The sequence below is a fragment of the Lathyrus oleraceus genome, chromosome 1 (genome assembly GCF_024323335.1).
Source record: "Lathyrus oleraceus cultivar Zhongwan6 chromosome 1, CAAS_Psat_ZW6_1.0, whole genome shotgun sequence".
Classification (NCBI taxonomy): domain Eukaryota; kingdom Viridiplantae; phylum Streptophyta; class Magnoliopsida; order Fabales; family Fabaceae; genus Lathyrus; species Lathyrus oleraceus.
The window spans coordinates 348,623,231-348,635,729 of NC_066579.1; the positions used below are offsets into that span (position 1 = coordinate 348,623,231).

Consider the following 12,499-nt stretch of genomic DNA (forward strand, 5'->3'; position numbering starts at 1 on the left):
GTGACCGGAAGTTAGAATTAAAATGAGTACCTTTTGGTCTGAGATGTATGCACTTTTCATTTAATATTTTATAGATGAAATAGGAATTAAAATATTATATAAATTATCTTTTAAACTAATTGTCATTAAAATTACATTTTTTTATTAATAAATTATATGATCCAATTTATTTTATATAAGTATATATATATTTTTTCTTAAAATAATAAAAATGTGAAACTTTAACTAAAAAATTAAAAATTAGATAGGAAATAAAATATTAAAAAAATTTAAATATTAGTGTTTTTTGAGACTGAATTTTACGATCACAAAATTGTATTCATTGATTTGGTGGCTAATTTTATTTTGTGAACGATTTAACAACTTTTGATAATAAAAAATATGCATGTCAAATTAATCTTTTTTTAATTTAATTTATTTAAGAAAGAAATGATTTGAAACAAATCGTGTTGTAATCTTTTAAAAGAAGACAAATGTTGGAACAAATAAGTGGTATGGCATTTGTCTAAATATTTAGTGATAAAAGATATGTACATTCAATTTTCTTTTTTTAATTCAATTTTATTTGAAGAATTTGTTTACAGTAAAACTATAACGATGAACTTGATAAAATAATTATTAATATTTTTGAGTTATGTTTTATAAAAAAAATAGAATTACTAAACTAAAATAAGGTTCAACATAGTCATCAACATTTGAAATTAAAAAAAAAAACTTAATCAACAAGAGGAGTCGATTTTTGTATTTATGTTTTAGTTAAAACTATTTTTAATGACTTAAAAAAAGAAAATTAAATATAGTCCTCAACTTTGAAAACTAAGTATTATCCTCAACTTTAAATTCAATATAGCTATCAATGAAATTCGCTTGAGAACTTAGTTAAGAATCTAAACTTAAAAAGTTGAACTAAAACAAAAAAAAAAAGGTTGACAACAAAAATAATGCGTTAAATTAAAATGTTTTATATATATATATATATATATATATATATATATATATATATATATATATATATATATATATATATATATATATATATATATATATATATATATATATATATATATATATAACTTAATTGTTAGTATTATGTAATTTATAAAGACACACGTGTACAAGAGATAAACATTACACATACTCAACAATAAAATTGATAAAATTAATAAAATACATAAATGTTATAATTAAGTAAAAAATAAAAATAATAAAGAAAGGAAAAGCATAAAAATGAGATGTAGAAAAGAGAACGCTTCAATTTTTGCTAGAGATGAGAGGACCAAGGGTTGATAGAGAGGAGAAATCTCCTGTTTTATAAAAAAATATTATGTATTTACTCTTTCTCTAAACCTAACTCATATTTCTGTCTGAAAACTATATATTTCATTTATGTATCCATATTCACCTTTAAATCAAACTCTATTTTATATGGTTCTAATTGTTGTTGATTTTTACTGTTGTTTCTATTATTGTTACTCTTGTTTTGTTGTTGTTGTGTTGTTGTGTTGTTTTTTGAGGAATAATTTTTCAATGTTATCATCAAAGAAAGCATTAAATAATTTATTGCTTGGAGTGGTTGATAACATTGAAAAATATATTCCTAATCATACATAAAAGATAATTCTTCTAAAAAAGAAAATGGTCAATGGTATGAAGTTGTATATGATATTTCTTACAAATAACAATTATTTTGTATGCAATAGAGTTATTTATTTTCTCAATTACGCTAACAACCGAGGGGAAAAGTTTCCAAGGTACACATTTCGATTCCCAACAAATAATATTTTCTTTTTTAATTTTTTTAAATGGTGCCCTTACTTTACGTTATTTATTTATTAAATTTTAAATTAGTTATTCCATAGGTTCTAAATGCCAACCGAGAGAAAAACTAAAGGCGCTCTTAGTTTTCAATATCATTATGTTAACTCTCATTATTTTTGTTTTTCTTATAAACTTTTTGAACCCTAGAGATTAGAGGACCTTCTTCATCTTCTCCACTAAACCAAACCAAACTCCATCTTCCAAGTCGAGCGAAGTAAACAAAGGAGGAAGGGAACTTGTATAAAACTCACTATGCCAAAAACTGGAATAGACAGCGCACCTTAGAAGGCGCTTTATTACAAAAGCGCACTCTAAAGTGAAGCGAAAAAATAAGGAGCGAACAACTGGAATAGACAGCGCACTTTAGAGGGCGCTTTTGTAATAAAGCGCCCTCTAAGGTGAAGCGAAAAAATAAGGAGGAGATAGAGAGACAACAATACAGGGCGCTTTTTAGAAAGCGCCCTCTAAGGTTACCCTTAGAGGGCGCTTTTAAAAAAGCGCTCTATAAGTCCATGTGCATTTCCAGTTTATAAAGCGCTTTTGAAAAGCCTTAGAGAGCGCTTTCATAAGCGCCCTCTTAGGCCCCCTTTAGAGGACGCTTTTTTTCCACAAGCGCCCTCTAAGGTCCCCTTTAGTAAACATTAAAATTATAACATACTGCGCGTTTTGTTATTTCACTCTCTGTTATTTTCGTTCTTTTTCACGTTAGGGTTCTCACTGCTACGATTTTCGCTACTTCTAAGGTGTTCTCCTTCCACCTCTGTTAGATCTACGACGTTTCCTCCTTCTATTAATTCGTTGTTAGCTGTTCGATTTTGACACCATAGGTATTTTTCTAATCTTCATATTACTTGGTTTCTCTTCTGACGTTCGCTATTGTTCATTTTTGGTTTCATTTTTCTTGGTTCATACATTTATTGAGTATTCTCAACAATAATTATTGTGTTGCAATGCTAGCAATGGAGACTAGGCATTATGGGTTAAATTTCACCAACTGTTCCATTTTTTTTAGTTCTTTATTGTTAACTATGATTAAAATGACTCTTTATTTATTGATTTATTGATGTTATATATATATATATATATATATATATATATATATATATATATATATATATATATATATATATATATATATATATATATATATATATATATATATATATATATATATATATATATATATATATATATATATATATATATATGGTTAGGGTGAAACTTTTTTCGAATTGATGCAGATACTTGTGTCCTGAACCCTATCCGGAGGAGAATTTGGAGTTTCTTAAATCACAGAATATTCGTCTATTTCAATTTGGAATTGAGGGGAAAACGGTAACTTTTTATATTCGTATTCATCATATTTGTGTTCAAATGTGTTTAATCATGTTATTTCAATGTATGATGTTTTGAATTGGGTTTTGATTGTTGTTAAAAAGTCTGTGATTGTTTGAATCATTCTGAATTTTGTTAATGAAATTTCATTGAAATCATGAAATGTATGTGTATTACTCAAAGTTTGAATTTTTTCTGTGATTGTGTTATTTTTGCAGATTATTAGATTAGGGTTTTAGGTCTAATTGTATAATTAGGGGGAAAAGGGGGTTTGGGGTTTATCATAAATATGGGTTGGTGTTAGCTGCTAATAATCATGAAATTTGACCTATGTGGATTGGTGATTCATTTTTGGTTTTATCTTTTTTATTTTATTTTAGAGTTAATAAATCTTTGTATTTTTCTGCAGGAAGTTTCTTTACCTATTCTCAGTGATTCTATTATGGAGGCTTTGAAAATTTTACTTGGTATTTGAAGCAAGCTTATTCAACTTTGAAATGCAGATTTTTTGTATATCTTTGTTGGTGTTTCTCTTGTTTGTTAGATATCTAATTCCTTAATTTTGTCTGGTTTCAGATGTGAGAAATCACCCTGTTTTGATTCATTGCAAACGAGGAAAGGTATAAGATTGATCACTTGCAAGTTTATCTTCTCAATTCTGAATTTCTGTTTTGAATTCCTAATTATTTGTTCTAATGATGATTTTTCTTCTGTAATGCAGCATAGAACAGGTTGTGTAGTTGGTTGCTTCAGAAAGATGCAGAACTGGTGTCTGTCTTCTGTGTTTGAGGAGTACCAGCGCTATGCTGGTGCTAAATCCAGGACAGCGGATTTAACATTTATAGAGATGTTTGACATCATAAATCTTAGGCAGTGCCTCTACAGCATCATCTACCAGTATCAAGGTGCTTCAAAGAAGCGCAAATTGATGTATCAAGGCGAGACTACGCAGAAGCCACCCCGTTTGACATCGTTTTAGCTGCTGCACTGGCTATCAACTCCATTTTTGGATTTGGTAGAGAACTCATACTTCAAAGTAATTTTTTGGAGTCTTTGAACATATATCCTTAGGGTTTTTAAAGATCTTTTGAGTACTGCTATTGACATGCATATTCTCAGAGATGCTTTTGCTACTTAGTTTTATTCATAGTTAACAATAAAGAACTAAAAAAAACATACATCTCAGAGATGCTTTTGCTACTTAGTTTTATTTCTTTTTAAGTTATGAATTGGTTGTATATTTAGAATCTTTAGAAGTTAAACGATTATATATCAGTGGATTGTTGTATATGTATGGATTGTTGTATATAAGGCTTGTTGAATGCAATGTGTGAAAAAGGGCTTCAAATTATACAGTTTTAGGTGTACTGCTTCAATATACAGGTTGTCTAAAATAAATAAATAAATATAGCGCTTTTTAAAAAAAAAAATTAAATAACCACCCACTTTAGAGGGCGCTTTCCAGTAAAAGCGCCCTCTAAACCCTTTAAATTTCCACTTTAGAGGGCGCTTTCCAGTAAAAGCGCCCTCTAAACCCTTAAAAGTTTCCACTTTAGAGGGCGCTTTCTTTAAAAAGCGCCCTCTAAAGTGGCCCTTAAAGGGCTTAAAGAGCCACTTTAGAGAGCGCTTTCACCAGGAAAAAAGCGTTGTCTTTACCTATGCCAGCGCCAGATTAGAGGGCGCTTTAAAGCGCTGTTATAGGCCAAAAAAAGCGCCCTCTTTTCCCTTATTTGGCGTAGTGACTAGAATAAAGAAACTCAATCAAATCTTGAATAAGGAATCTCGAAACTCATACCAACTCATTTCCTTTACTCTCTCATCACGCTTTCGATACATAAATACTTTTCCATGATTTTACTAGTAATGTTATTGTTATTGTTGTTAAGATATTTGTTATTATTATTTTTTAGACTTAGGGTTTAATATTGTTACTGTTGTTGTTATTTGTGTTGTTGTTGTTGTGTTAACTTTTGTAAGACTTCTATTTTATTTTCAAAAAGTACGTAACTATGGATCGTAGTTGGATGAAAATCAATATGTTAATTCATGAGGACGAGAATTGAGTGTGTTACTTTCTTGAATTCCCCAAAATAAACCTTCCTAACAATAGATGAATTATTTATTGTCCTTGTAAAATTTTACACTATTTTCAATTGTGTTAAAAGTGTTTAATTTGAAGGAGAAAAGTGGGTGGTCGGATAAAAGTTTTACTTAATTTCTTGAATTATTGAAAGACACGCTACTAGAAGGTAACACGTTATTGAACCATAATTATGAGGTCAAGAAGATATTGTGTGATTAATGGGTTTGGACTAGGTCGAAATACATGCATGTCATAATGATTGCATATTATACATGAAAGAGTATGAAAAAATGAATGAGTTCCCAAGGTGTGGAGAGTCGCACTACAAGTTGAAGGAAAATGGTTCCGATGATAATGATGGTGTGATCAGAAAGGGTCCTCGTGGCAAGGTGATGTGATACCTACCAATATTACAAGGTTCAAGAGACTGTTTGTTAATGTTCTTAACGAAAAGATATTTGATGGCATGTACATTTGACTAAAAACTTGTGCCAAATCTAGTCTAGTGCAAACCATATTGTGCATCAAACAACCAACTGCATTGGCATAAAGAATCTTAGACAAACCTTCAATCTCTGAGTATGTCTTCGGATGTTGTTCAAAAGATAGCTTAAAATGATTCGCCAATAGATTACTCACATGCTTTGCTTTGCTAATGTCAAATCTGCTCAAAACACCTTCTACATAGTTTTTCTAATAAAACTATAATTTATTAACTCCTCTGTCCCTGTGAATTCCATCCCAAGAATCTTCTTTTCAGCACCCAGATCCTTCATATAAATTGTTAAAATAAAAGTGTAATTGAATTGTTTGAAATATTTTATACTAAATCATTTACTAAATATTACAAACCAAATATTTAAAACATAGATCAAATATTTTTATAAAATATTATTAAAATAAGTAATTTAAAATATAAAATAAGTCATTTATTAAATATGTAAATATTTATATAATAAAATCGTAATATTAAATATGAAATATAACATAGTTGATATAAAAGTGTAATTGGAATGTTCAAAATTATTTACTAAATTATTCAAAACCAAACATTTAAAACATAATTAAAATATTTTTATAAATTATTATTAAAACAATTCATTTTAAATATTAATTTTAAAATATAAAATATGTAGTTGCAAATATAAAATATGTCATTTATTAAATATGAAATAAATAATTAGAAAATAAACGTATATTAACAAATATGAAATATAAAATAGTTAAAGTAAAATTGTGATCGAAATGTTTCAAATTATTGTATATTAAATTATTTACTAAATATTTCAAAACCAAACATTTAAAACATATTACAAAACCAAACTTTTTTTAATAATATTCAATTTTTAAAAAATATTATGAATATAAAATAATTGAAATAAAAGTGTAGCTAAGAGAGGGAAAGGGAGATAATTGAAATAAAAATGTAATTGAAATGTTTGAAATATAATTGAAATGTCAGACAAATTAAATTATGTAATATATATGTTTCTTGAGAAAAAATATCAAAACAATGAGCTTGACACAATGTTAAATTGGTGTGGTGTTGAGATAGTAAACTTGTGATTGATCTCCGTGGGTTCAAAATTTTAGACTATTTTGTTTTTAAAAAGTCCAAACATAAATAAAAAAATAACAGCCATGTGACATTTTTAAAAAAAGAATATGTAATAAAAAATACAACTAGATGTCATTAAAAAAGTAAAAACTAGAAAAAAAATTCTATCATGTCATTATTTATGATGATTAGGTTTTTTATGGGACAAAATAGAAGAATTTTGTATGTTAGAGAAAGAATTCAATTTTTTTTACACAGAGTTTTTCAAGATAAGTATTTAAAATGAATAATTCAAATATTTTTTATAAATTAACTATTTTATATTTAGATTAATATTCAAAATGAGTAGTTTCAAACATAATAAAAATGACTATTTAAAATGAATAATTCAAATATTCTTATAAAGTATTATTAAAGTAATTCATTTTAAATACTAAATTTTAAATATAAAATAAGTAGTTTCAAATATAAAATAAGTCATTCATTAAATATGAAATAAATATTTACATAATAAACTTATATTATCAAATCTGAAATATAAAATAGTTGAAATAAAATTGTAATTGAAATATTTGAAATTATTTTATATTAAATTATTTACTAAATATTCCAAAACCAAACATGTAAAACAGATTTCAAAATCAAACATACTTTTTTTATAATAATATTCTATTTTATATAATATTTAAAATATTATAAATATAAAATAATTGAAATAAAAATATAAGTGAGAGACAAAGAGAGATAGTTGAAATAAAAATGTAATTAAGAATAATATTGTGATTTTTAAAATAATTTTTAAGAGTAATATTTTAAAAATTAATATTTTAAAAACAAACGATACACAAGGGCTAGAAAAGTCTTATAGATGACAAATACACCTTAAAAATTGTGATTTTCTTATAAAAAGATCAGACTAACTTACTCCCACCATTCTATTGTAAGTAAAAGTTAATGTTTTTAAATTCGTTAAACAATTAATATATTTGAAAATGATATATACCATAAACATCAACTATTCTTAAGGTGTATTTCTTAAGGTGCATATAGACTATAAAAGCATCACTCAAGTCTCTCTTTTGAGCATTCAAAATTATTTAGCCAGTAATAGCTATCTAGATCAATTAAAAAATGGGTGAGGGAAGAGGCAATGCCAATAGCTCAAGTGTTATTACAATGCTAGTCTTATGTATATTTGTGTTTCATCCTAATTTGATTCATGCAGAAACATACACTGTTGGTGATGACAAAGGTTGGTCCTTTGGTGTTCAAAATTGGCCTTCAGGAAAAACTTTCAAGGAAGGAGACATACTTGGTAAACATCAAAACGAATATCGATGATGATGATGATGATGATGATGATGATGATGATGATGATGATGATGATGATGATGATGATGATGATGATGATGATGATGATGATGATGATGATGATGATGATGATGATGATGATGATGATGATGATTATTATTATTATTATTATTATTATTATTTTTATTATTATTATTATTATTATTATTATTATTATTATTATTATTATTATTATTATTATTACATCAATAAATCAATTATTACTAGTTTTATTTAATATATGTTTTAAATTTTAACTATTGTCTACCTGCAGTATTCAATTACACCCCTGTGATACATAATGTGGTGACAGTGAAAGAGTTTGGCTACAAGTCTGTCGTACCTCATAAAAAATGGGGATACGACTCTAAGCGAAGCGCAATCGCACGCTCGCAATGATGGACTGAACAGAGTCGTCACCGAACTTTATTTATTCCTAAAATGGGAAAGGGAAAATATCGATAAAACCTCTATAAGAAAGGATAAGATATGGTCATCGCAACCAATATCAGGGTTCGGGAGTCGATTACGCAAGGGGAAGGTATTAACACCCCTCACATCCGTTGTACTCAACAGGAACCATTAGGTTAGTTGTGTGCGTTAGTGTTAGTTGAAATATTAGGCTTTTCGAATTATTAGGTGAGAAAGAAAGAATAGAAGAGAGGAGAATGTTTTTGGATTTTTGATGTAGGACTAAACCTAAGTTTTTTATTAGTGGGCCTGACAAGATTTACAAATCCTGCTCCTACGTATCTCAACAGAGAAATCAAGGCTTACGTAGTTCTGGGTAGAAAAATGTTTGTTTGTTGGTCGATTTTAGCGAAAGCTACTTTGTGTCAAATCGACGAAAACATTGTTGGACTACCCAAAACAGGTGGAGAAACTTTGCCTTGCATTGTTTTGAAACAAAGTACCTTTCGTTTGTGAAAAGGTTTAAGAGATCAATCGCACAGCGGCGAGGAAAGAAATTGATTGGTTTGATGTGTTTTGAATAATGGCGAGAACATGGATGAGCGAGATATACATCTCGAATCCTAGTCTCAGGAGTGCACGGTATACACCATGTTCCATTTCCATCTTTATTGAAAAAGTATTAAGGTAGGAATTAGGTATTTTGAAGTTTGAAAGACGAGTACTTGTGACTTACAAGCTCTTACAGCTTGGGTCTAATACTCGGGACTATGTCTGGACATTCCACCTAGGCAGTCTGTTTCTTTCCAATATTGCTAAGAAAATGATTCGAATATTTACGAATGTTGTGGAGGGAAGACGAATATTTATGGCTTACAAGCTCTTACAGCTTGAGCCCGATATTCGGGATTATATCTGGATATTCCATCCAGGATAATCTTTTTCTTCAAGTTTTATTAAGAAGGTGGTTTGAGATATTTACGGATACTTTGGTGAGAAGACGAATATTTATGGCTTACAAGCTCTTACAGCTTGAGCCCAATATTCGGGATTATAACTGGATATTCCATCCAGGATAATCTTTTTCTTCACGTTTTAGAAAAGGATTTGAATATTAGAGTGTGGAAGGGAAGACGAATATTTATGGCTTGCAAGCTCTTACAGCTTGAGCCTAATATTCGGGATTATAACTGGATATTTCCTCCAGGATAATCTTTTTTTTCGCGTTTTATTTAGAAAATGATTTGAATATTAAATTAAAACAATTAAAGTACAGAGGTTTGAAATTATTGAAAGTTAAGTTGATGTTGCTTAAAAGCTCATTGTAAGAAGGCCCAAGAGTAAGCCATGTGAGGTTGATGGCGATGCTTAAAAGCAATCGACTTACAAGGGTATGGAAATGGGGACTCGACGTCGAATCGAGAATTAAGTGATATTTATCATTATTATTTTTTTGAATGGTTTTTTCTTTTTATCAATGAAATTGAGATGATTTATCATGATTGAAACATACCTCACACATAAAAATAAATAATTCACATAAATCCAAAGAAAGAATAATCACCTAAGTTATATTAAAAAATAAAATAATAATAATGAATAAACAATAGAAACATGTTAGTAGTAAGACTATATAATTAAATGTGAGAATTGAAGGAAAATATGAGACTGTCAAAATGTTAGAGAACCCAACACGACACAACTGGGTATCGAACCCAGGACCAAAGAGGAGGTGAGCTATCTCCATCTCCACCAGGCCATGACTTGCTTACTGCTAGATTAAGACCCACAAAAACTATGTTCTAACTGAAAACTCCCCAAGGGAGAAAACGAGAAAGGCCAAACATGGGCTAAATTTGTTTAAGGCCCATGAACCTAAATCTCAACTTGGGTAGTTGAGGCCCACTTCAGCAAAGTCCAAGGGCGAAAATGGCAGGGAAGTACAACGGTCACATGGAAACTTGGACAAACGTGAGGGAGCGCCGAACAAAGCAGTCGACTTTGGGATTTGGAAAGGTAACGTAATTAATGGCCTTGAAGCCTTGATGAGATCCAAATAAAACACCAACATACGGTGAGAATAATCACTTCCGCCTCAAATCCTCTTCTCTGCTTGAGACATTCATCTCCTCCCTCACTCGACACAAAACAAACTCACAGATTAAACCTGAACCGTTACTCCTATCACAAACCAAACTCAACACTAAAAGCACGTAAAGGCAAACAACAACATCAAAATCATGAACCCTAAACATATAGGGTCGACCTTGAATACTGTCATACGGTGAACTGGACCTCATTGGATTTGTAATCGCAATGTCGCGGTTAGCAAGAGTCGCCACCGACTTTTCTTTTATCCCTTAAGGAAAGGTGGAAAAGAACAGGAAAGACCTTAATTTTAAATTCTTAGGTTCGGGAGGTACTTTATACAAAGGGAAGGTATTAGCACCCTTTGTATCCATGGTTATCCATGGGCTCTTAATTGCTCAATCATTTATGTTTTCTAGTTTGAAAAAGATGGTTGAGAACTGTGTGAAAAATGTTTTGAAAAGGAGAATTTAACTTTGTAATGATTCTTGCATGAATGTATACAAAGTGGTTATCTCGTTGGATTTTTTGAAAGTAGTTTAGAAAAATATAACTCGGCAATGATCCTAGTATGGATGTATGCTGAGTGGTGATTTTCCAAAAGATATTTGAAAGGTGTGGGGTGTGAAAAGCATTTTTTTTGTTATGAGTGAGCAATTAAGGTTATACCTGTCCGAGGTCTTTCTGGGCATTTCCCATCCTTATGAGGGTAAAACTGTCCTTACTATTGAGAAGTAAGTAGTTTTATCCTGGGGATGTATAAGGGTCATCGTAGGGTCATCGATAGGTCATTGAAGGCAACAGTTGTGAGGATACCTTAGCATTCGAAGGGACTATCATCATTTAACCGTAGGCTACACCGAAGGGTCATCGAGGGACAAAATCGTAATTTCGAAGGCAACATCCGAGGGACTATGATGATTTTACCGAAGGGTCTTTGCTAAAGGTATCCCCACGTTCGCGGGACATGACCGTAATATTGTAATCGTGGGGTAATAAAGAGAGGTCCGATGTCATTTATTTAAAGTCCATGTTTTAAGTCCATTAGGTAATTATGATGATACCGCATTAAATCGATACATTAAAATCAACATTACATTAAAAATTAATGTAGTAAAATTAATTAGGCACTCAATATGAATCTTCACATTAAAGTGAAATAATTTAGAATCCCTCTCCATGAAGGCTTCCCATGCGTAAAGCGGAGTACCTAACTGGCTATTTCTTCGGAAGTATGCTAACCTTTACCATGAACACACGGATTAAAGCATAAAATACAATTGGAAATTGCATCATAAGATAAATATAGCAGCCAAGAATTTAGGCCAAATAATGCAGAATCATCATTAGGTAAACATGAAATAGGCAGCAAAAAGCAAAGCAGCCCCTGGCCCGGTCGCCTCTGCTTCGCCTAGCGAAGGCTCAGCGAAGGCTCGCTGCGGGCTCGCCTAGCGATGAGCTAGCGAGCGGCCACGGGTTTGAAATTTGAAAACATTATGACCTCAACCTGCAGCATGGCTTATGGCATCCAACATACAATTATATGGTTCAGTTTCACAATAGGCAAACACATGTAAATTCTCATGCAAGACCTCAAGATGTTTATGAATTCAATTATAATCCACAAATTAAGAACATGAAGTGGTACCATATGCCAATTGAAAATATAAAACGATATCACATGCAAATTAAGATACTAAAATGATACCACATGCAAAATAAGGACACCAAATGATAATCATATGCCAATTAAGAAGCTAAAGCGATAATAGTGAGGCTAACCTGTTTGCAAATCAAGTTGTAACCTTGAATTGGCGAGCCGGATTGAGTTGGACGGCGGTAGCTTCGGAGTGAAT

General features: G+C 30.3%; 1 protein-coding gene across 1 annotated transcript; it reads left to right on the forward strand.

Moving 5' to 3' along the window:
• Nucleotides 1-1,635: 1,635 nt before the first annotated feature.
• LOC127106243 (tyrosine-protein phosphatase DSP5) lies at nucleotides 1,636-4,262 on the forward strand. Its single transcript, XM_051043547.1, has 5 exons — nucleotides 1,636-1,751; nucleotides 3,060-3,153; nucleotides 3,563-3,620; nucleotides 3,730-3,773; nucleotides 3,875-4,262. The coding sequence occupies exons 1-5, from the start codon at nucleotides 1,636-1,638 to the stop codon at nucleotides 4,130-4,132; spliced, it is 570 nt and encodes a 189-aa protein (XP_050899504.1). The 3' UTR covers nucleotides 4,133-4,262.
• Nucleotides 4,263-12,499: the final 8,237 nt, after the last annotated feature.